General features: G+C 44.0%; 1 protein-coding gene across 3 annotated transcripts in view; it reads left to right on the forward strand.

The window, feature by feature from the left end:
• NALCN (sodium leak channel, non-selective) overlaps positions 1–26,942 on the forward strand; it is a 511,286-nt gene that overhangs the window by 37,516 nt on the left and 446,828 nt on the right. For all 3 annotated transcript variants that reach the window (XM_083168621.1, XM_083168622.1, XM_083168623.1), the window contains one exon: positions 24,340–24,468. In XM_083168621.1, coding sequence (XP_083024747.1) covers positions 24,340–24,468 — 129 coding nt within the window. The remainder of the gene's footprint in view (positions 1–24,339; positions 24,469–26,942) is intronic.

The following is a 26,942-nucleotide window of genomic DNA, read 5'->3' on the forward strand; positions in this document are numbered from 1 at the left end:
TGCAATGTGCATGCATTATGTTACTTTAAAGTAACATTTTTACTTTTTCTTGCATGCACTTTTCCATTGCAGCCTACAATCCAGAAAATGTATAAACCGTTTTTATGTTGGCCTTGCCTAAAGTGAATGGTGGTAACAACATTTCCATGTACTGTATACTGTAGTACAGTGGTTCCCAAACTGTGGGGGTTATTCTGGTTGGTGCAGGTGGACCGCGTTCCCACGGTCCAGAGTTTTTTTTCTACTGCGCATGCGTACCATTCGCTATGCGCATGTGCGGCGTCAGCACTAGGCTGACGAACGGACTGTCCCGAGCAAAAAATCCTATCCGCAATCGCACGGTGACAGTGGGCGTGATGTGGGCGTTTTTAGGGGAGAGGCCAGAAAACTGGGCAAAACTGGGCGTATACCTGGGCGTACACGGGGGTGTGCACTCAAACTGCACGGAGGGACAACCGCCTCGCTCGGCGAGCGCACAGTGCATTTTGGGTCAAAAACAGTCGGACGCCAAAGAGTATACCACTCTTAGAGTTTCCGCCTGAGTGCGGTAGCCCTGGTCTGCTAATTAACGCCAATTACAAGTAAATTGCATACATCTGACTGCAATATTAAGCAATGCTGCAGACTATTAAGTGAAATGCCTCATTTCAGTACCTGCAAGCCAGACACAGCCCTGAAATACATTGGAAGGTTCACTTTCTACACTTCTCACCATTTAAAGGTTGGTTTATTTGTATGTACCGTGTTTCCCCGATAATAAGACACTGTCTTATTTTTTTTTAACCCTCAAAAAGGACCATAGGTCTTATTTTCGGGGGAGGGCTTATTTTAATAGACCTTAATTAACATGCCCCCAGAGCTCCTTATTTAACATGCCCCCAGAGCTCCTTAACATGCCCCCAGTGCTCCTTAATTAACATGCCCCCAGAGCTCCTTAACATACCCCCAGTGTACCTTAATTAACATGCCCCCATTGCTAATCAAATAAACTTACTGAATCCGGGTAACGGGACACACAGCACAGGACTGCGCCACAGAACTCCGTTCTGCAGCCGTGTGATCTGCGCGATGATGTCATGCGCGGCTCGCAAAGCATGACTGGGACCGCGAGCAAGGGAGAAGTGGCTTCAGTAGAAGCCACTGCACACCTTACCAACACCATGCAGGTGAGGGGAGTTAGGGCTGGTGGACGGGGACATCAAGGGAGAATTTCTAAACGGAATATTTATCTTTTTCGAGCGGTCTTATTTTCGGGGGAGGGCTTATATTGGAGCAGCAGGCCAAATCTGGGGGAGGTCTTATTTTCGGGGGAGGTCTTATTATCAGGGAAACACGGTAGTATTAATCCAAATACACATGTTTCAATGTGTCCAGTTATTTTGTTACCATCTACACCCTTAGTGCAATTGTGTTTTCCATCATTAGAAATCAGGATACACAATTCATAGGAGTCGACATGTGTCAAGTTTTTCACTGCAACACAAACATACAATTCAAAAAATTTATATACACAGCTCTATTTCCTTTTGAAGATGGATTATACCAATTTTCACATTAGCAGACCAATTGCTGGTCCAGACAAGTGACTCGTACACTCCCGTGCTCGGCGTACGCCACCGCCTCGGATCGGAGCTGCGTTCTGTCTCCGATCGTTTAAGTGCACGGGAGCGTACGCTCATATGCACGCCACTCCCCATTGTCCGGTGCTGACTCCGTCAGTGTGCGGATGTGTTGTGGGCGGAATCACGCTCGCCCGAAATAATGCGGAATTTGCTCGTATAGACCATACGTACAGCAGTCCGCCCACAACAACCAGAATAAGGCCCTGTGTGCCTAGAAATCCAGGGATGCTGTGGTACACTTGTGTGGGGTTGCCTTGGTGATCAGGGGCAAAAACAAACTATTTATGGGCAACGGGCTAGGCAAAACCAGAGCTTGCGGCTGCCAATCATAAAATATGTGGACAATTAGAACCACAGCTATGTCCACCACAACATAACTGAGCCTAAGGGTGACCGGTAAGCACAACTTACTTTATTTCATATTTTTTATTTATTTATCGATAAGAAACTTTTGGACTAGGGGTGCCTTAGAATATTGTTGACACTCTATGGCGTTGAGGTTCAAGTAAGTTTGTGAACCACTGTTATAGTACATAGAGGAATAAAGTGGGCACGTTTGGAATGCAGGTCCTCATTGTAGCAACTTTTCATTGTGAAACTTAATATACAGTAGACTCTTATTTTATGTTATTATGGTTCCCATCTGTACAATCAGGATGCTTTAAATTGCACTGTAAATTAAGACTGCCTATCTAATATGCTGTCAGGAAATAAAAGTTCCTAGGGATCATTGCAGTATGTAGGGAAATATGAGTCAGCTAAAACAGTAGCGCTCATATCAGCTTATGACTCGTGATTAATGATACGAGGGGTAATGCACAGGTTACAGCTTACATGAATGTATCATTGAAAAAAAACTGCTATAAGTAATATTGGGAAATCCTTACAATCTAATGAGAAGAAAGGCCATGTGCCCCTCATTCCTTTTTTCGTTACTTGTTTCCTAGCACAGCGCCACTGATTTCAATTGTATGAAATCGGGTCGAAAAAAATCGGGTCAATCGCATCGCAAGCGACCAAATCGCATGCGATGCGATGCGACCAAATCGACCCGATTTTTAATTGTGCAGCCACCCTCATTGCTGATTACAATGTTAAATGCACCCACAGACCCGATTTTTTATTGTATACCCACCCTGATGGGTAATTAATATGTCAAATGCACCCTCATTCAGGGCCGGCGCCACCACTAGGCAGGTCTAGGCATTTGCCTAGGGCGCCGGCCACTGGAGGGCGGCAGTTCGCCCCTTGCCCCCCGTGCAAAGGGGGTACCTGCTGCACCGTCTGGAGAGCGGACAGGGGGGTCCATGCCGGCTCCTGACAGGAGCCTGCAGTGGTGTCCTTGCCGCGCGGGTACCTGCGGTGCTGTGTATAAAGCTGGCGGCGGTGGGGGGGTCCCTGCATTGAATAAGAAATAACTAGCACTATCCGCCGGGCTATGCGGCGGTGCGGGAAGCGCTGCCAGGTTTGAAAACACTGGCCGCACACCGAGATTCAGCCAATCAGCGTGCGGCCAGTGTTTTCAAAACAGAAGCGCTTCCCGCGCCGCCGCATAGCGCTAGTTATTTCTTATTCACTGCAGGGACCCCCGCCACCGCCAGCTTTATACACAGGCTCCTGTCAGACGCCAGCATGGACCCCCCTGCCCGCTCCCCAGACGGCGCAACAGGTACCCCCCACCCCCGGCACCGGGGCTCCCCCACCCCGACTCGCCTGGGGTGCTCCGGTGCCTTGCACCAGCCCTGCCCCCATTGTTAACGCCATGCCACGATCAACGCCAACCTGAAGCGTGGCGAGCCCACGAGGGGCAGCGGTACTTGTCCTCCGACCTTTTCATACCCTCACTATCCACGTCGGCTTGGAGTTAATTATATATAGTGTGGCGAGCGTAGCTAGCCCCGCGAGGGGATGCGCATTACTTCACACGTATTACGCGTCCCCTCGTGGGGCTCACTGTGCTCGCCACGCTTCCGGCTTGGTGGCTCGCTGAGCTCACCACACTATATAAATTCAACTCCACGTCGACGTGGATAGTGGGGGTATGAAAAGGTCGGAGGACGCACACCGCCGCCCCTCGCGTGCTCGCTGCGCTCGCCACGCTTTGGGTTGACGTTGACCGTGGCGTTGCGTTAACAATGGGGTGGGGGGGGCATTTGACATACTAATTAACCATCAGGGTGGGTATAAAATAAAAAATCGGGTCTGGGGGACATTTAACATTGGGTCCAATGTAAAATCGGGTCTCGGAACATTTTTACATTGGGTCCAATGTAAAAATTGGGTCAGTCGCGTTGCATCCATCCATCCATGCCATATAATGGCATGCGATGCGACCAATTTTTTAATTGTAAGGGAAACTTCTTTAAAGCCCGAAAATCGGGTCGGTCGGGTCTGATCGGGTCCCATCGCATACCTTAAGTTATGGTATGCGATGGGACTCGACGGGCGTCGTGCTAGGAAACAAGTACCCTTTTTTCAATGTTTACTGTACATTCCTCTCCACCGGCTAGTAGGCAGCCAGCGCCAGCAACCATTCTTTTGCATAGTGTATAATTATATGTATGTTTGGAAAGATAAAAAGTAACAGTATTATTAAGACATGATTAACAACATTGTGCAAGTCCCACACCTCCAAAGTAGTAAATGCTGAAGAACATGATGATGGCATTGCCCATTGTCTGCTGTTACAAATGGGATGAACTGTTAATCTCAAGAAATGAAGCCAAAAAGAACAGAGCAAGGGTAGACACAGTCCAGTAGGCAAAGGCAATAGGCAGTGGCGTAGCTAGAATTTTTTTCCCCCCTGCCCAAAAAAATTCTGGAGCCCTCCCCCCAAGATGGGGCGAGGCGGTGGACCACAAGCACCGCTGGCTGAGCTGACAGGCGACCCAGGCAGCAGTAAGCGCTGAACTGGTCCCGCTCTGTGCATATCTAATGAGCGGGTACCCAGTACAGTGCATATTTAATAAGGGGGTCCCCATCCCGTGCATAGTTAATGAGCGGGACCCACTCATTACCTATGCACAGGGTGGGGAACCACTCATTCAATATGGACTGCACTGGGTCACTGCTCATTAGATATGTACAGGGCCGGACCAGCTCAGCGCTCACTGCTGCCTGGGTCGACCTGTCAGTTCAGCCAACGGCGCCCACCACAGACCCTGCTGGCGGCACTCCCCCAATGCAATCAATATACCAAAGTACAAAATACATTATAGAAGGCTATCACTGCAGGATCAGGGAATCTTGGGAGTTTTTGCATATTATTTCTCAGTGGAAGCAGTAGTCACTCACTGTCACTGTAGAACTTTCAGTCTGGTGTCTAGTTTAGAAACTAGTCCATAAGTCTGGGCGCTACTATAGAAGCCAAACCTCCAATCTACAAACCAGACTTCTAACCTGGTGGCTAGCGCATAAAGCAGGGATCCAAGCAAGTAGCTAATGTTTAAAGAAGTCCATCAATTGTGTATGGCTGGACATCAAGTCTAGTACTGTATAGCGGGCTATCCAGATAGGTGACTGTTGTGTAGGAAGAAATCAGGTGGTTTAGCCCCTCCTGAACACACAAAGATATGTACTCACCATCCACTAGACTGTCACTATGGAGTTTGCTGGCTATTTGTAAGGGAAAGACATCGGGAGCTGTCATTTACAGTACATAATATAGTCATACAGTAGTTAGTACAAGTAGCTGCTTGTTAGAGGCCATTATAGCTCCCTGGAGTGTCGTTACTGCAAGTAACAATCAAGAAGCAGGGAGTCATATGTGATGGAAGGAGGATCTTGGCACTGCCAAAATGTATAATGCTATTCTAATACCAATCTCCTGACTCCATATGGTGTATTGTTCCCCCTGATAAAAAGTGTCATTTTGTGCAGATACACTTTTTGTGGAATGCTACTTGTGTAATATTACTATAAAATGACTATCACTCCTACCACTCAAGTTCGCTGCCTAGGTGTCATCCTTGACTCTGAAATTTCCTTTGTTGCCCACATTCAATCTGTCTCGAAATCATGCCTCATGCACCTAAAAAACATATTCAAAATCCCCCCTTATCTTTCACAAGACACAGCTAAAACTCCTAATCCATACTCTCATTATCTCATGCATTGATTATTGCAATAGTCTCCTTATTGGCATTCCCCAATACAGACTCTCACCACTACAATCCATCATGAATGCAGCTGCGAGGCTAATCTTTCTAACCAGATGTTCATCGTCTGGAAAGATACTCTGTCAGTCACTTCATTGGTTACCTGTTTTTCTACCGTTTTCAATATAAAATACTTTTACTTACACACAAGGCCATAAACCAACTTACATATCTTCTCTTATCTCAAAATATCTTCCAACCCGACCTCTTCGCTCCTCACATGATCTAGGTCTTTCCTCCACACTCAATACTCGCTCCCATTTCCAATTGCAGGACTTTCTTCCGGCTGCTCCCACTCTGTGGAAAGGTCTCTCTCTCTCTCTCTCTCTCTCTCTCTTTCTCTCTCTAAACATAAGGAGAGAGAGAGAGAGAGGGAGATGTATATATTGTTTTACAAAGGCAGTCACAGGTGACTTAAATATAAATCTTGTCTTATGGAAAGTACATTTTGGCCCAGAACAGGTTCAGGAACCCAGTACCTGTTGATGTCATATTTAATTAGAGGTTCAGGAACTGAGTTCCTGCTGGTTTCTGTTGAAAAATACTGAATGTCTCCTATTGTAAAGCGCTATACAGTATAAGAAACTGTTAATAAATAAGTAATAAATAAATATACTTTTAGAAAAGCTCCCGTGCTTTATTTGACTCATATGGTCAAATGATGCCTAGAGATCTCTTATGTATTATGATTTGTCCATTCACTAAATGTGATCTACAGCAGACTCCGCAAGAAAGCTGGGTTGCTCCGCAGAGAGACCATTATATTGTGATTTTGGCACTGCCAAAATGTATAATGCTATTCTAATACCAATCTCCTGACTCCATATGGTGTATTGTTCCCCCTGATAAAAAGTGTCATTTTGTGCAGATACACTTTTTGTGGAATGCTACTTGTGTAATATTACTATAAAATGACTATCACTCCTACCACTCAAGTTCGCTGCCTAGGTGTCATCCTTGACTCTGAAATTTCCTTTGTTGCCCACATTCAATCTGTCTCGAAATCATGCCTCATGCACCTAAAAAACATATTCAAAATCCCCCCTTATCTTTCACAAGACACAGCTAAAACTCCTAATCCATACTCTCATTATCTCATGCATTGATTATTGCAATAGTCTCCTTATTGGCATTCCCCAATACAGACTCTCACCACTACAATCCATCATGAATGCAGCTGCGAGGCTAATCTTTCTAACCAGATGTTCATCGTCTGGAAAGATACTCTGTCAGTCACTTCATTGGTTACCTGTTTTTCTACCGTTTTCAATATAAAATACTTTTACTTACACACAAGGCCATAAACCAACTTACATATCTTCTCTTATCTCAAAATATCTTCCAACCGGACCTCTTCGCTCCTCACATGATCTAGGTCTTTCCTCCACACTCAATACTCGCTCCCATTTCCAATTGCAGGACTTTCTTCCGGCTGCTCCCACTCTGTGGAAAGGTCTCTCTCTCTCTCTCTCTTTCTCTCTCTAAACATAAGGAGAGAGAGAGAGAGAGGGAGATGTATATATTGTTTTACAAAGGCAGTCACAGGTGACTTAAATATAAATCTTGTCTTATGGAAAGTACATTTTGGCCCAGAACAGGTTCAGGAACCCAGTACCTGTTGATGTCATATTTAATTAGAGGTTCAGGAACTGAGTTCCTGCTGGTTTCTGTTGAAAAATACTGAATGTCTCCTATTGTAAAGCGCTATACAGTATAAGAAACTGTTAATAAATAAGTAATAAATAAATATACTTTTAGAAAAGCTCCCGTGCTTTATTTGACTCATATGGTCAAATGATGCCTAGAGATCTCTTCTGTATTATGATTTGTCCATTCACTAAATGTGATCTACAGTAGACTCCGCAAGAAAGCTGGGTTGCTCCGCAGAGAGACCATTTTATTGTGATTTTATGGAAGACATTTAAGAAACTGGAAATGCCAATTGCATTCAATGTAGACCACTTGATCCAATGCTTGTTTTGCATTGAGGGTCATGAATATGGTGGGAGTTGCTGTTGCCGCCCTATTGCCAATTTATTTATGTTTTGATTGACTAGTGTAGTGATGGCTGCAGCTACTGTGTTTGCTAATTTTATGAGTATACAGTATAAGTAGAAAAGAGATGAACCTGTTCCTGGAACAATGGATGCGATCCCCTCTCTTGAAAATTATTTTCTCTCAAATTTTTGCTCCATAGAAAATGTTGCTATTAAAAAAACCTGGTGCAGCTGCCTATTTTTTTTTCTCCCACTCAGTCTCATGTTTCTTTAGTGGTAGGGCATGAAATAACGCCTGTCGGCACATGTTGGCTCAATATAAAAGAAAAATCATGTTGACCTTTTGACCCCATCGACCTTTTGACCCTGTCGACCGTTTGACTGTTGACCTTTTGACCCGGTTGACATTTTTGAATGTCGACATTTTGACCCTGTCGACATTTTGACTGTCAGCCTTTTGACCCTGTCGACCTTATTACTGTCAACCTAGAGACAATCTATCATTAGTCCGGAGACCAGTAAAACTTTGCTAACTTCAGTATATTATTTTGTATGCCAATGCAACAATGCAGCTTAACTTTGGGCAAACATAACAGAACCTTGTTATTCTATCAGACTCTTCTATTAAAGACTCCTTTTACCTAGTCACATAACAGTAATGTCTTCTCTGACCTAGTATCTCACACAACAGTAAAGTGATCGGACTCCAAAACAATGCCCAGGTTACATCCAAGCAGTCTATCTAGGGCTCTCTCTCTTTTTTTCTAAGCTTATTTGTCTTCCAATTCTTTTAAAGCCGTTAGTGTATTTTGTGTGCGCCCGTCCCATGCCAGGCACCAAATATATGGTTCCAGCTTCTAGCAGGAATAGAAAAGCATAAACATAAACACCTAGAATTATAACATACGGAAGCTACACAATTTGGTAGACACATCCGAGAACGAGAATAATAGCCAAAAGACAAAAACCTAGAAATCAATATAATGCCAAGAGAATGAAGGCTTTAGGGACTGCCAACTTGTAACACAGGCAGACTATCCATCATTATCCATCATTACATTTCTGCTAGAGTAACATAAAATCTCAATAACAAATCTAGAAACATTAATAATCAACAAAAAGAACATCTTTACAGGGCCTACACACATAGCGATTTAGGGATATTTTCCAAGCTGTCTCGCTAGATCGCTTTGAAAATGCCCCTACATCGTCCCGTGTGTAGGGGCATCACGATAGTGATGTGCTGCCCCTCGCGTCGCTATCGCTGCGAACAGTGGCGTAACTAAAAAGTTTGCTCTCCGCTGCCAAAGTTTCTGGCACCCATCCCCACCTCCAATAATGTCCCAGTGTCGACCTAGGTCGACCAGTATCGACCTAGTCCCTTGTCGACCTCGTCCCTTGTCGACCTAGACCCCTGTGGACATTACTGTATGTCGACCCAACGGTGTCACCCTAATGACTGTCAACCATCTTATGGTCGAGCAAACAATCCCAACCCCTGCACACTTACACATTACACCACACACTGTAATGTCCCTTACACTATATATATATTGGTTGCACGGAGATCAGTTAAATCAAATGCAAGAAAGGCTTTGGTGCATAAAGACGAGCCACTCAGTACGTGATGTGATTGGTAGTTCCTTCTATCCATCAGTATATGAGGTGGTTTTGTCTGGCTGCACGTAGATGAGACACTATGCAGCCCTGAATGAATGGCTAGTAACACGATTGGCCGAATTATGGGAGTGTAACAATCTCCCTAGCACCATTGGCCGAAGATGGCTGGTGGGAGCAACAAATGGAGCGTGTGCTCCGATTGGTCGCTATATGTGCCTGTAAAAAATGCAGCGATATCATTGGACATTATGTCCGTCTTATTCTGACAGCGAGCGTCCGTAGGCCACGCCCTCTGACGAAGTGTTCCACGAAACGCGTTGGGGCGTGGCTACGGAGACGCTCGCTGTATGCAGTCCAGGCTGTCCTTCCCCTGTCTGCTCCCGTACGAGGTTCCCGGCACGCTGTGTAACCCCTGGAGGGGAGAGCAGCGTGGGCTGTGAGTTCCTGACGGTTGCCCCGGATAAAGGTTGGAGTTTTGCCCGGCTTGGTAAACATATTGAACCCTGTGGTATCCAGCCCACACTGATGATACTTTTGGTACGAGCAATTATTGGCTGGTTATCTTTTATGCTGTGTGCTTTTATGTGAATAAACTGTTTTACGCACTATGGAGCGCCCCTCTGTTCTTCTATTTTCTACACATATATATATATATATATATAGATATCTATCTATATATTATAGATATATTTATTAAGACATTGGATTCTCTATATATAAACCCCCCCCCCCCCCCCCATTTGTAGCAGATCACCACTTCCCCACTTTTATAGTAGACCCATCAGTGCCCCCCACCCCCATCAGTAAGAGTCTATATATTATTTATAGTGCATCCGGCTGGCTTTTACCTTTTGGTGATGCAGCCAGCACTACATCACCGCTCCTCTCTCTCCTATGTGACTCTACACTGGAATGCAGAGGTGGGTTACAAGGCTCAAGTTTTCAGTCTCTGAGCCGCAGGCTGCTGGGTCAGACACGACTCAATTATTCTTGGCGTTCAGGCAGACCCCGCTTGCTCTGGCTCCCCCAAGCTACCGTGGGTTCTGCCGCAGCATAGTTACGCCACTGGCTGGGAGATTAATATCCAACTGGAAAAATCTAATTAAATGCCGTGGTCAGGGTTCTCACCACAGAACACTGGCCCTGACAGATCGCTCAGCACACAGCGCTGGCACATCGCTGTATGCTGAGTGATCTTGCTGAGCATTCTGAGAGATCTAGCATCGCTCAAAACGCTTAGTAACTCGCTATATGTGTAGGCCCCAGTAATCATTTATATGAAAAATGCTTATCACATTATAAATGCACTACTGATGTATACTGTGTGTTTAGATATTACTAATTACCAGCCCACAAAATGACAGAAAAACAGTAATGTCAGTGCTGGCGGCTGTACATGAAGCAATACTTGAATTGCTCTGTCTGGCACCATCTAGTGGCTTTCAGCATGCACAGCACTTGAATTCCCCCCACAGAGGGGAGGAGTAGCATTCTTGCATTAGAAAAGCAACTCTTAAGCTGCCCATACACGCTGCTAAGCGTGCTGAGCCGATGTGTGCTTTGAGGTGCGCGCTCCCGCGCACCTCATCGCACAGTACAAAAAGTATGTGCTTGCACATACTTTTTGTACTTAGGTTTCATCAAATTGCATCGCATTGCATGCACAACGCATGCACATGCAATGCAATGCAATGTGATCCCTGCTATTGCAGCCCACAACGCACGCCCGCATTGGGACGTGTATGGGCTGCTTAACATAGTCCACTTTAAACGCTCTTACTGTTTTCACTTTCGTTAAGAATGGATTTAATAGCAATATCAGTGTATCTACTAGTTTTCCACATGATAAGTAGATAATGTGCTTGGTACAGGAAATTTTAAATATTCACTTTATCTCTAATTCATTTCAGTATGCTTGTCTAAAAAAAAGTAAGTGGAGATTAAAAACAACAATGCTAACCCGCAATCATGTATAGATCTCTGCATTGAAGCCCAAAGGATGTGCAACTGATAATGTACTGCATTCCCAAATTGTTGATTAAATGAAATAATTGCTTTCAAACCTTTATCTGCTCAGCAGATACCATAGCAGATAAGCATTAGGAACATTTCCTTTCTCATATACAATAAGGTATACATGAAAGTAAGTTATTTAATACTAGTATATTGAGGGTTTTTTTCCTCTCCCCTTCACCTCTACACTAAAGGCCCCCATACACTTCCCCCTGAGCTTCCCCGGCTTCCCCGGCTGCTCCCCGGGGGAGCTTGATTAGATTGGCACTTGATGAGGGGGACACGTCTGTGTCCCCCGCTGCTGGAGACGTTGCTGGGGACAGCGTCTGTGCGGCGAGGCGGTAGAGGGAGCAGGGGGGGCTGGGGACGCTGCGGGGGACACGTCTGTGTCCCCCGCTGCTGGGGACGCTGCGGGGGACAGCGTCTGTGCGGCGAGGCGGTAGAGGGAGCAGGGGGGGCTGGGGACGCTGCGGGGGACACAGGCGGCATAGAGCCGGGCAGGGGGAGCCGGCGGGAGCTGTCAGTGCTAGAAAAAAAAAGCCTATACAATGAATGGGCAGCCTGTGATTGGCTGAGCGCTCTCTCAGCCAATTGCTGACTGGCTCAGAGAGCGCTCAGCCAATCACAGGCCGCCCATGCATTGTATGGGCTTTTTTTTTTTATTCAATACTGACAGCTCCCGCCGGCTCCCCCTGCCCGGCTCTATGCCGCCTGTGTCCCCCGCAGCGTCCCCAGCCCCCCCTGCTCCCTCTACCGACTCGCCGCCCCACTAGGTCCCAAGTCGGGTGGTCGGACGTGCAGCAGGTCCGACCACCCGACGCAGATCCGATGCGCACGGGACCGCGCATCGGATCTGAGGGGACATCAAAACTAGCCGATTTTGGTCCGATTTCGGCCAGATCCGACTGATCTGGCTGAAATCTGACCAAAATCGGCTAGTGTATGGGGGCCTTTACTCTGCCCACAACTCCTTGTCCCTTATCACAAAGGGTTGGAAGGGGGCTGGGGGTCCTTCTTGAATATTAGATTGTATACAGTAGATCAGGGGTAGCCAACTCCAGTCCTTGAGAGCTACCAACGGTTCACATTTTCCAGCTCACCTCACAGGTACACAGGTGCACTCATTACTGACTGACACATTTTAAAAGATCCACAGGTGGCGCTAAATACTTCACTTGTGATTCTGTGAGGAGACATAGAAAAAGTTAACTGTTGGTAGCTCTTGAGGACTGGAGTTGACTACCCCTGGTATAGACGATACAGGATGCATTCAGCATTGCGGTGGTCGGTATGCAAGAGTTCATAATACTGACACCTGCATCCTGACTACCACCAGGACAAGGGGCAAGGCAGTGATTTGGCTCCCCTCCCCATACTATTGGACAAAATTGCCACGTACGCCATGCCCTAATCTCTAACACAATGCACCCTAGCAGCATGTTCACAGCATGCTCCCTGTGTGCTCCAAATGCCCTAAACTTCTAGCATATGCCCTCCATCAGTATGTTCCACTACATCATTACACTGCAATACTACACTACATGCCCCTATACACTGCATTACATCAATATACTAAATCCCACCTATACGCAGCACCAGTGGTGTAACTACAAAATTTGAGCCCCCCCAACGGGAAATTTCGGCAGTGCCCCCCCCCCCATAAAAGTTAAGATCATCCCAGCCCTGCCTTACCCCTCCACTTGTCTCCGCCATGTCTGTGGCCGGCACCCACAGATCTACTTGTCTGCGGTACTTTTGCTCCTCCTGGCTCCTGCTAACTAATGAAAACTGACCCTCATAAAATGGCTGCCCCTAACAGTAAACCATTTTTAAGGGTGCTAGAGGAGGCCGCCGCCTCCTCTATCATCCTCAAAAACTGTATGCTGTAAGTCGGGTTGCCACCTCACCCTTCACCAATTCCTGAAGATTTCCCTGCCCCAAGCACTCCCGGGGCAAATGGGTGTGGCCTTGTAAAAGGGGTGTGGTCTGTTCAGAAAAGAGGGCGTGGCCTCTGTATTAGACATTCAAGTACCTAATGTTATATTATAAACGTGTATATATATATATATATATATATATATTACATACATACACACACTAATATATATATATATCTATATATCTATATATATATATATAGATATATAGATATATATATATACACACACACACGTGTATATATACGCTATTGTTACACCACTGTGCTGCATTAATTACTACACTTCATTCCCCTATAGACTGCACTACATCACAGTATGCTACACTACATCCCCCTACACGCTGCACTACATCACTACACTACATGCCCCTATCCACTGCACTACATCAATATACACTGCACTACATCATACTACATCCCAGTGGTGTAAATAATGATCTGTAGGCCCCAAAGGTTTGTAAGGGCCCCATGTATATATAACACATGTAACTTTGACAGGGAAGGTGGGTCCCTTTCAGCTCTGGGCCCCATAGCAGCTGAACTCCCTGCACCTATGGTAGTTACTCCCTTGCTACATCCACTACACACTGCACTACATCACAACATTACTTGCTTCTATATGCTGCACTACATCACTACCATATGTACAACCTCCTGTAATGATAGGGAGAACTCAGTTCCACATCCACCACAGCCCTACACAGTAATTCCAACAGAAAAGCCTATCCCAGTGGCTTCCTCTTCTGGCATGGCATATGTGATGTCATGCTGTCACGGCAGCTGAAGTGAAGAAGAGAGGAGAAGAATCTGCTGAAGGGACAGAGACAGATATGTGTATAAACAGTCCAAGAGGCCCTTCTGGAGGTGAGGGAGACTACTACAGACCCTGTGGTGAAAGTCAAAGCCCAGTCTTTGGCTGTGGAGCTGGGATCATATCGGTTTTCTATTTGCACTGTGATATGGTATGACATTCTCAGACATGCAGATAGATGTGGCTGTCAGCTAGCTGCAGAAGACAAGAGATTCCATCATCTGCTACAGAAACACAGGGTTTTCTGATGCTCAGTCAATTGCAAAGGAGATGTGTGAGGAGATGAACGTGGAGCCAGTGCCTAAACAAAAGCGACTGAAAACAATTAAAAGGCACTTTAGCTACTGTATGAAGTACCAGATGAGCCTATTGGTGATGTGCTGAGGAAAATGGAAACCAGTTTTTTAAATGTCTTAGTGAATGCAACCCTCTCTTCATTTGATGAGAAATTCCTTCCCCAGTACAGACTCTCACCACTACAGTCCATCATGAATAGAGCTGCGAGGCTAATATTCCTAGTCAGACGTTTATTGTCTGCAAAGCTACTCTGTCAGTCACTTCATTGGTTACCTGTATTCTACCGTACTCAATACAAAATAATTTTACTTACACACAAAGCCATAAACCAAACTACACCAACATACATATCTTCTCTTATCTCAAAATATCATCCAACCCCACCTCTACGCTCCTCCCAAGATCTGCGTCTCTAATCCACACTCATTACTCGCTCCCATTCCCGACTGCAGGACTTTCTTCGGGCTGCACCCACTCTGTGGCACCCACTCTTCTCCAGTCTCCAAACCTATAAGCGTTCCCTGAAAACTTATCTCTTCAGGCAGCTTATCAAATTCCAGAACCAGTCACAGAACCTTGCATTCTGGTGGAATCGATGCAATAAAGAATACAGTATCTATCCTTATGTATCAATGCCTTTTCCTCTATAGATTGTAAGCTTGCGAGCAGGGCTCTACTACCTTTTGACTGTCTGTAAATACCCTGTTTGTTGTATCACTGTCTCCTTTTGTAAAGCGCAACGGAATATGCTGCGCTATATAAGAAACTGTTAATAAATAAATATAAGCAATACTACTGTGGACATTCTCTGTATAAGCAATGCTACTGTGGGCATTATGTGTAATCAACACTACTGTGTGGCATATAAGTATAAGGAGTACTACTGAGTAGCATAACTTGAATAAGGGGCACTACTGTGTGTCACAATGTTTATAAGGGACACTACTATGTGATGTAATATGAACCAAGGTCACAACACAATGTAAATATGATTGTGCTACTGTGCGGCAAAGTTTGAATTGAAGGTGCTATTATGTAACCATGCCCCTTCCTTGTGGACCACTGCCCCTATAAAGTAGAGGTATGGCACAAATTTTCTATTTTGCCGGGGGTGCTGAAAACCCTGGCACTGGCCTGGGCTCCACAAAATGGGGGAAGCGGGGTGGGTCGCCAGCAGAAAAAATGAGTTCCAACACCTCTTCAGGACCACTTCAAGCCCTGGCCATAAGTATCATGTTGTCTTATAATCAATACAGGATATTGGCTTTGATGATACCATTTGAATGTATATATCTCAAATCTCCTTTTATATACTCCTTTTATAATCTCCTCTATATAATTTCTTGGCAAGGAGATTGCTTGGCTCTTCAGGGAGCCAGTGAGATACAGAAGCTTCTGTTTCAGGGAGTCTCCCTGACAATCAGGCAGAGTTGGCAAGTACTTTACATACACTCAGTATGTATTAATGACAGTGAACAGAGCCAAGCCGGGATCTGGTATGCAGTAGCAAAAAAAAGATAACAGTAGCAGTGGTCAAATCCATGTCTTGTACACAGTGCAGAGGACAGGCAATTAAGCAGTCACCACAGGGAAGCTGAGCAATTGGAGCAGTTCAACATGACAAATGCGAGCACTGATTCTAACTCACTCAATAATCTAGCAGTACAGTATATGCTTTGCTGGTTAGATATTTACTGTGTGTGTATGTATATATATGGGTATATGTTTCACGTCGAAAAATCAATCTTTTTTTCTGATGAAAATATTATGAATAAAATTGTACTGTATTACAGGTATATAGATGACCTGCTCATCATATGGGCAGGTCCGAGGGAGGAGCTTATTGAAATCTTTGAGAAACAAAACAGCACCAATCACCCGATCAAATTCACCTATATAATTGATCACAAAGAAATCAGTTATTTGGATGTCAAAATTCAGCTACATGAGGGCTCCATAATGACAAATCTGTTTACCAAGGAAACAGACCGAAATAACATTCTCCATCACCAAAGCTATCACCCAATTAGAATGAAGGCAGGTTTGCCCTACTCACAATACCTGCGAGTGCGTAGGATTGTCAGTGAGGATGAGGAGGTGGTTAAACAGTTCTCCATCCTGACTGACAAATTTGTGGGGAGAGGGTACCCCCTTAAGGATCTCATTAAACAACAAAATAAAGCACTTAGGGTCCCTAAAGAAAAACTTTTGGTGTCAAAAAACAAAGAAAAGGAGAGTAACAAATATATTCCTTGGGTCAACCATCTTAATCCTCGCAGCAACTTTATTAGACATTCTTTAAACAAAAATTGGCCGATGGTGAGGGATGATCCGGACCTCAATTCCTTGAAAGATACTAGGGTAATGCAATGTTTCTCGAGGGGTAAAAACCTTAGAGACCTTTTGGTCAAGGCTGATGTAACAGACAAACCCGGTGAGAGAGGGGTGATTGTCCCACGCAGATTGGGGTGTTTTAAATGCCCCAACGGCGTTACATGCAGCTACATGACTAGTGGGAGTAGCTTTAAGCACCCCACATCGGGTAAGACCATACCCATTAAACATTATTTGACATGTAGCTCTTCCTTCGTTATATATCTTATCACTTGCCCATGCAGCAGGAGCTACGTGGGCAAGACTGAAAGGAGTTTTAAGGAGAGGATGGCGGCACATCGCAGTGCGATAAAATCTGCCATTGAAAAGGGCCACAGTGATCAGCCGGTGGCCCGGCATTTTTTAGAAGCCCGCCACCCCTTAAATACTCTTAGGTACAGGATCATTGATCAGGTGCCCCCTAACATTAGGGGAGGGGATCGGGGGAAAAAATTGATACAGTTAGAATCAAAATGGATCTTTTCCCTTAAAACATTATCTCCGATTGGCCTTAACGAGAGCCTGGGTTTGAATGCTTTTTTATGAGATGTATTGTAATAAATGTTGCAAATTTCTTTGCATTAGTTATTTTTCTTTTTATTAAGGAATATCCCACCTCTGACCACCAGGGGTCACTGAAGATAACATCCAGGAAAGAGCTACAGTACGAGAGCTAAATACAACATCTTTAAGTGACAGAATAAATGTATTATGTTTTTTTCTTTTGTGTGCTTTTTTTAGAAGTGCTTTTTTTAGATGTGTTTTTGATATCTTTTTCTGTGTGATATATTGTTAGAAACTTATGAAATGATATGGTGATTTTGTAAAATATTTGTAACACATTTGTATGCCCTGTTGTTACTACAGGTGCTAGTAATTATATTTGCTTCACGCCCTGTTTGGGGAGGAGTCGCAGCTATGTGGCTATATATATCATGTGTGTACCTTTGTATGGTTATCCTGATGACGAGATTAAATCTCGAAAGATCTTGAACCTGTGTGGTCTCCAGTTATTTCAAGTCGCACCGAGTGCCGCCAATTTTCCAGTTATATATATATATATATATATAAATGCATGTGGAGGGGCACACCATCATGTCCGCAAGCGCAAGGTGCCATGATGTTTACCAATGCAGGGAAATGGACGACACTCCATTGAGCAGGAAAGCACCACCTGCCATATGGCCAAACGAATGCCCCCCATCCCACGCGGCAATGAATCCGCTCGATACGATGCAAGGGTGTGTGTAAGATAACACATTCCCTCACATGTGGCATTACAGAAGAAAAAACATTTGACGGCCGCTCTCCATGAAATGATATTTCTTCCCCCTTTAAGTTGGTACTTAGTTTTATCCTGGCCGCACATCTCCAAAGACAGGGGCACTGGTGTCTTTTGATGCCAGCCGCTTGCCCTTAAACGCCCTAAAATGCTTGGCGTTCCCATGGGCGATCCCTGTTTCCACCCCCAGCCCATTTGTTGCCGTGGTCTGCACATGCTCAAATATGCGCTTGTGCATGTGCAGACCCCCAAACATCAGAACAGGGCCGAATTCGCCTGGTTCCAAGTGTTGTTGAATGAGGCCTTTTGTTTGGTCAACCATTCATTAGGTAAGGATTTCTACAGCACTGAATATACTTTCTCCTATCTTTAACGACTACCCTTACTATGTATCTTACCCAGTATATAGTATGATTTTATGTTTGGTCCTTAATAGTTATTTCTATGTATTTATGGTGCTATATCCTGCCATTGTGTATTGTACTGTACCAGTACACAAATTATTAATCAGTACACAGTAACTATATATTTAGCTCCCCCTGATTCAGGCCCCTTACATTATTTGTAATTTTTCATCCTTCAAGCCGCCAGGCTTTTTCTCTTAAGGGGGTGCTCCTCCATTGTCTCACACTGGGCGCCGATCCATCCCCGCAGTTTTAAATATTTTTTTCTCAGCTGACGGAGGAGCGGTGTCACACACGGCACACCAGCTTCCTCGTCCTTTCATTAATTTTCACACAGAGCCGTCAGCTGTAGAGATGGGCAAAGCGGCTCACTTAGCCGAGCCGGGATCCAGCGGATCGGTCAGTGAAAAGATCCGGATCGTTCACGCTGAACTCCGACTCGCATTGAAAAAGGGTTAATTTTATATTAACAAAGCATAAAATCTCGCGAGATGTCGATAGCTCTCGTGAGATTTCACCTGTACTTAATTTCGTTCGTATTCACCGGGCGGGTCATTTTCGTATATAAAAGACAGACGGTTCACCTTTTTGGGATCGGCGGCTCACTCGTTCTTTACAGGGATCCGTTCAAAAGATACGCTTCGTTCAGGAATGACCCATCTCTAGTCAGCTGACTGACACCAGGGGGAGCTCCAGCGTACAGCTCTACCAAGGCTGAGAGCTGTCCGGGAGAACTCTGTGGATGAGGAACTCTTTTGCTTCATTATGGGGGGGGGGGAGAGATAGCTGCAGCCAGCAGGTAGGCACTGCCAGTGCTGTTGCTGCTCTGTGTGTGTGGCACATGTGAGGTGGGGGTCTTAAGTGTTAACAGCAATGTGATTTTACAGAATTTTTGTGAGGAGTGTTTGTGTGTGTTTTTCTTTTTTTAGGGAGTGTTATTTTTGTTTAATTAAAATGGGAGTGTGTGTGTGTGTGTGTGTGTGTGTGTGTGTGTGTGTGTGTGTGTGTGAAAAAAGGCATGTGTGTGCACGTCTGAGTGAATAAGGTGTTTGTGTGTGCATTTAAGTATGTGTGTAAGCCCGCATCTGTATGAGAGGTGTGTATGTGTGATAACATATTGGTAGGGACATTTATATATTTAATAACAGTTTCTTTTATAGCGCATACCTATTCCATTGCGCTTTACAATAGGAGACAGTTATACAAGAAACTGGTAATTTACAGACAGTCAACAGTATGAAGGCCCTGCTCTATAGGGCCCTCAATCTATAGGGAAATAGGCATTACTTTTTGGGTCTAATTAGTATTAAGAGGGCTTTTAATAAAATTACCCAATTTAAGGAGTTGGGTAATAGAATTTCCTAAAAGGTTATTCCCTTTTGTTTATAGAGTATATTTAGCAAATGAGGGGTAACGTTACCAAGTTGAGAGGTCTATTAAAGATGGGATGTTGCCCATAGCAACCATTCAGATTCTACTTCTTATTTATTCAGCACCTTCTAGAAGATACTAGATAGAATCTTATTGGTTGCTATGCACAACATCATATCTTCAAGACATCCCATCTTCAATAGAACTCCCATCTTAGTAAATGGGCTGGCCAAATAAAGGCATAGATAGTTTAAGTTCTCTAGGATATAAACTTTTTTTAGGGGACCCCATATTCCTACAATTAGGTTATGAATACTGAGCTTTAGGTGTATGCATAGGCAGTCTAGGCATAGCAGGGTAACTTATGGAGCTAGTAGGGCTCTTCAATCTTGATCAATTTAGGGATCTCTGTATTGCCACATACTGATGTTATACAAAATGCATAAAGGAAAAAGTAATTTATGCATTTTGTATAACATCAGTATGCGGCAATACAGAGATCCCTAAGTTGATCAAGGTGGCTCCATATAGTCCAATAAGTATTCATACAATCATTATAATATTGTTTCGTTCGACCTGGCTATCCGTATGCACCCTTCCACTGCTCTGCATCAGTACTGTGTACTTTCGTCATTGAGTTTCTTTAGGAGCTTAATCAATAGTTCTGGATCTGAATTAGAAGTGGGGACAACAGCTCCCACTGCAGGAGCTACTTGCAATTCATCAATTCTAGTTTGCATAGCTGCTAATTATACATGCGGCATTTGGAGAGATTCAATTAGAAGTGCTTCAGTAATGTGAGCTGAGGTCCTTGCTAAGTGTTTCTGTTATTTTATAATTTTACTAGAATAGAGTTGGCTCATTGGAGAATCCCAATAACAAGATCTACTGTACAGTAGGTAAAGGTGTGGCCAATAACACTACAGAGAATAATAGTATGTAACAGATAATGAGCAAGATCAAGTAAAGCCTGGGTTCCAGTGCATATATTTGTAAAAATGGAGGAGGTAGACATACAAGCATAACATGGACAGAATAAGTTTCAGGGTCCTGATACACAAAGCAGGCAAGTACTGACAAAAGATGAAGAAGCAGATCTAGTGGAAATGAGGCCCATGACAACCAATCAGCATTGAAGTACAATCAGGGCCGGATTTGTCACTAGGCCCGTGAGGCACGGGCCTAGGGGCGGCACCTGTCATGGGCGGCACCTGCTGTCACTCAGACACGTTCGCCGCTCAATAAAAGATGGTCAGCAGGAAGGAGCTCTCTACTCTCTGCATCCCACGATTCCCCACTACTGTGCCTGTGCGCTGCTGCCGCCGCTGTACCTGTCACGCTCTGGGCAGCAGCGTCGGCAGCATGAAGAGACCGTCCCGTCCCTCCCTTCTGAGCAGTGCATGCAGGCATATGTCACACGCTGACAGACAGCCTGAAGCTCTGAAACTCCGGAGTCCGTCCACCTTCCGGAGTCCCGTCCACACAAGCTGTCCAAAAGAGTTACGCTGCTTGTGTTTTATGTTCCTTACTACTTGAGGCATGGAACTATTCTCCCTGCAGTCAGTGAACCCTCCTTCCTCTCCTCATACTGCTGCTGCTGCTGCACTGTGCGGGATGTGTCTGGAGCAGACAGTTTAACTGTTTGCATCCCTACTATTAAACACACAGTAAGTGATAATACATTTTCATGTTAACAGTGTGTTCCTCCATGTGCATGTGTGTCCCACTATTTATTGTGCTTCCATAAGTTCGATCTATCGATATATATATATATATATACTCTCCCAAGGGTCCGGCACTGCTTGTCCTTGCAGTAGTGGCACCTCTCATTCCAGCATTTTATATATATATATATATATATATATATATATCTATATCACATGTGCATATATACGGGGGGGGGGGGCGGCCAAATATTTTGTGCCTAGGGGCGGCCTGGCCGTTAAATTCGCCCCTGAGTACAATAACATCTATGCTTTGCATAATATACAATTATACAGAGCAGCTGATTGGTTGACATGGGCCACTTCTCCTCTGGCTCACTTCTCCCTTTATCACTGCTTCTTACATCTATCTCATAAGCAGGAAACAACTGGTCTCCACTCCCTGCCAGTCGGGCAGATGTATTAAGCCTTCAAAAGTGATAAATATGAGGGTGATAAGGAGAGATAAACGTCCAGTCAATCAGCTCGTCAATGACGTGTTTCAAACACAGCCTATAACATGGCAGTTATGAGGTGGTTGGCTGGATGTTTATCTCTCTTTATCGCCCTTGCATTTATCTCTTTTGAAGGCTTAATAAATCTGCCCCATTGTCTCACAAGCAGTTTCCCAAAGTTTAGGCTTATGATTAGCTGGTTTAGCTCTCTGCTTTGATCACACCTCAGTAGAGACCCAGATCCAGAGCCTCCGGGAATCAAATGAGCCCAAGTGCTTTTCAGCATGGGACTGGAAACATCCATTTTTTGGGGTTTTCTTCTTTTTGGGTGACCATCATCTTTATAGACCTTTAAGAAAGTAAATTCAATGGAGATAGAACACATTACTTATAGTTTATTGGTATCAGTATTTGCTGTTTTTACTATATCAGAGGCATACCTCCCAATCATCACAATTTCAGCAGGATTGTCCTGCTTTTTGGGCACTGTTTCACTTTTTGTGGAAGAGTTTTGGAGGTCTATGTCCATATGGCATAGCATAGTAGCGGTCAATGGCCTCTATTCTGATTTACCCGTTCCCCTGCGTCTACGTGCAGGGGAGCGATGTTCAGTGTCTGCACATGCGCAGGTGCATTTCTGCTGGTGGCATTACATCCACACTCAACGCTGCAAAATTTGCAACATTGCGTGTGGACCAGAATAAGGTCCAATGTGTGCAGCATCCATTTAGTACTGGGAAAGGCTAGGGCAGCAGTTGATGAAGTCCAGGGCTTGCACCCAGGGGCTTAACTTGATATTTGTAGGCCCCATAGCAAAAGTTTGTAAGGGCCCCCTATTTAGCAACTGATGGCACACCCCCAACATATCATACCTCATGGGCACAAAGCCATGCTCCCTTTCACGTGCATGGGCGGCCTCGCTACAGAATACTGGAGATATGTTAGAGGTACACATTCCACTGTTATAGTATAAATTAAGCTATCTATCCAGTTAGTTTTGGGAATATATATTTAATTGTAAAAAAATCTTTAATCTGAGCAGAGGTAACTGTCAATCATTTCAGTATTTAGCCTCTTGTGTGTTTATATTTACTACAAGGGATTGACAGTTACCTCTGCTGACACCATAAATGCTGTCAGATGCTGCTATTATTATTAAGTGTTCTAATTAATTAGATTAATCGCCAGCATCTGGTATTCAGTGTAAACTGCGGTTCTTATCGTGACCTCCTTTATTTCCAGTGAGGGTGATGTAAATAAAGCTTATTAATGACTTGGTATTTTATTTTAACATTACACATGGTGAAAACATAAAGCATGAGCTACATATTGTACTTGGTTAGAAGATAGTTTGAGATTTGGTTTTTCTGTATCTCAGTAGTGCATTCAAATCCAAAGGATTGTTTTACAGTAGAAAGTGAGATCTGTAGAGGCAGCAATACATTAGTATAAGACGGACATTTAGGGGCAGATTTATCAATGTTACATATTATAAATGGTGCTCTAGCCAATCCACTCAAGTCATTGTTCAAATGCATGACAGGTGCTGATTGGCTGGAGCATCATATATCATTCAGAACGAGTTGTTTAACTAGTTGTTATATCTGCCCCATAATCTGTTCCTTGAGCTGAAGACATGAAAATAGGGCCTTATGTAGTACTGCTTGCTAAGCGCAGTGGATTTGCTCTACCCTGTAACTGACCCTCTAATAAGTAATAATGTAGAATTTGAGTGCACAGTGTCTAGATAGATAGAACCTGACATTAGAGGAATGGGTGGGGCCTTTAGACATTGATACCCACTAGGGATTTCCCCTGACCCTTGAAGACCTTTCTGATGTTACGGATGTAAGGTTTAGAGCAGTGGTTATCACCAGTCATCAGGACCCCACACAGGTCACCCAGCAGGAGCACTGTGTATCACCACTGTCACATTTTAAAAATTCACAGGTGACCTGGAAACTGTTTGGGGTCCTGAGAACCAATTTTGAGAACTTGTGGTCTAGAAAAACAGTCTGAACACCTGCACACTGTGGCCATCACTGATAATTAAACACTCCATAATTAATGACATGAGTACTAAGTAATTTTATTTACCCTTATATGTGCTCATTAATGTAAGGTGAGGGTGGAGGTTGTGCCATTGTTATGTAGGGTGTATTTATATCACTTTTAAAAGATACAGTAAATTTTGTGTGCATGATTTTGTGGTTGTTCCTATGAAGGCGTCATTTACAGTAAAACAAATACTTTCAGGGATTGCTTTTGTTCACAAGATATTTTTTTTTATTGCAGAAAACCAAAAGTGACAACAGTATGCTGAAGCGAAAGCAGAGTTCAAGAGTAGAAGCCCAACCAGTTACAGATTTCGGACCCGACGAATCACTGTCTGATAATGCAGATATCCTATGGATCAATAAGCCAGTAAGTTTGCTACAGTACTTGGCTTTTCCGGTTGCCTTTTTTATTGTTCAACAACTCCTTATATCCTTCCTGGATGTATAATAAGTTCAATATGTAGTGAATTACAAGAGAAAGCTAAGGGTCCACTATATCGAATACAATTAACTGATTGACAACTTGTGTAACAATTCAGAAGTTACTCAATGCACACTGCCATATTTAATTGCAAGTATAGCCAACATGACATTTTAAGTTACTTTCTTCACATACAGCACTGTACTTACCTCACATGAAGTAAAATCAGAGCAGACTGTTTATATAAGTTCCTTTGCTCCCTATATGTAACTTCTAGAGTACATGGAGGCAAATGGAAGTAAGCAAAGGATGAGACTGTTCAAGTGATAAATACATTAGAATAAAATATACATTCCTGCGGTGGTAAAGACGAGTCTTGCTGCTAAACATTGGAGTAACCTACTCCCGTCATTCTCTGATCTTAAGAAGAGAAAAGTAAATTTAGAGAATTACCATATTGAAGAGACTTACCTTTTTATCCCAAGACACATCCTCTTGGAGCAGATCAGGATCCTCTGCCAACCCGCAGAAAGATAGCATATGCTGTATAGGCAGCGATTTTGTTGGCTGAATTAGTATTTTTATATCAGTATTTTCTGGTGACACCAGGGGTGTCACTGGGATCTGGTGGGGTGAATATATTGCTTTATCGCATAAAATGGCTATTTTTGTTGTCTGTCCTCTGTTTGTTCTGCTGACCTGGAAATGGTTACCACATTGTCATTCTTAAATACCCCTGCTTTGGGCACATACTGTATAAGACCTAATTCAGGTCCATTCCCTCCCCCGCACGGTCGCACAGGGGAGCAATTTTTGACATCTGCACATGCGCATTTCTGCGCATGTGCAGACGCTGGGTGCGAATGTGCTTGTTCCACATCATTCGATGGTCGGGGACCATCAAATGATGTGGTCCTCGCCCACTAGGCTGCGAATGGATGTTTATGCAAAACATCCATTCACAGCCATGCAGGCAAATTCAGCGAGCGAGGGGGGCAGGCAGCATTGCAAGCGGCAGGTGGCGTCGAAATCACACGCAGCTCTGGAAAGTTTGCAACGCTGTGTGTGAAAAAGACTAAGGTCCATAGTTCTTTACTTTAATATCAAATACCCTTAGCTGCAATTGCAGTGATTTTTTTTCCTCTTTATTCTTCTAGTCCTATCCCATCATTTCCTCTTTCCATCCTCTTCTTTGTACCTCTCGTACCCCCATATGAAACCAAGGAAAACTGGGTGATGACTACTTCAATTCTATGTATGTTAGGGAACTCCAGTTCAATTGTGTAAGACCCCTATAGCCTACAAAAAAGTCTTCCACCTACTGTATATACAACAGCCACCAACTTAGTGCTTGATTTGCGCACCGGTACATAGGTGGCTGCCAGGACTTAAGTGTAGGGGCTAACACAGTTGGATCGAGACCTCAAGATGTTATCTGGAGTGGTAACCAGGGATAGATTTACCCAGGAAAGGGGGACAAGCACAAGGCAAGTCGAGCAGCGCTATGAATAATTATACCAGATGGATTGGAAAGGTACAAATAATTTTTACTCACATAAAATACACAATAAAATACACAATATTACATAACAATATAATAGTATATTATTATTGATATATTATATTGTTATGTAATATTGTGTATTTTATTGTGTATTTTATGTGAGTAAAAATTATTTGTACCTTTCCAATCCATCTGGTATAATTATTCATAGCGCTGCTCGACTTGCCTTGTGCTTGTCCCCCTTTCTTGTCTTTTTTGTGGGGAGTGACTACCCCCACCTTTGAGCAGCAGCTTACCTTGAAGCAACAGCTCGTGTCAAAGCGCCTGTATATTCCCTAGGGAATTACCTTTGTCTATAGATTTACCCAGGGCTATTTTTCAGCAGGCTCCAGCAGGAACTGAGGCCCTTATTCTAGTTCACTCTTTCTGTCAAAATATTTCTTAGATGGACAAAACCATGAGCACTGCAGGTGAGGCAGATATAAAACCCTACCCAAATCTAATTATCTCTGCACAAGTAACACCTGCCTCACCTGCAGTGCACATGGTTTTGTCCATCTAAGAAATATTTTGTCAGAAAGAGTGAACTAGAATAAGGGCCTCAGTTCCTGCTGGAGCCTACTGAAAAATAGCCCTGGATTTACCTATGAGCTTCAGAATTACAGCCTCCCAAGTGTCCACTCAGTGTCCTGGAAGCCAGATATGTTACGTGCTGCACTGGCTTCACTGGGAGTGACAGTGAGTTCCTATTAGAAGCCCTACCTGTCAGTCGCAGATTCTACAGGCAGCCCATTGGGAGATGTTTTCTACCTCTGGGACTGCCAGACTGGGCAGCAATAAGCAGAAAGCTGTCTTCCTGTAGAAAGCCACTCCCTGCCTTTCACAAAGTTGAATCATGCTTCTATGGTCTCTAGCC

Source organism: Crinia signifera, chromosome 2 (assembly GCF_055691185.1).
Source record: "Crinia signifera chromosome 2, ASM5569118v1, whole genome shotgun sequence".
NCBI classification, from domain to species: Eukaryota; Metazoa; Chordata; class Amphibia; order Anura; family Myobatrachidae; genus Crinia; species Crinia signifera.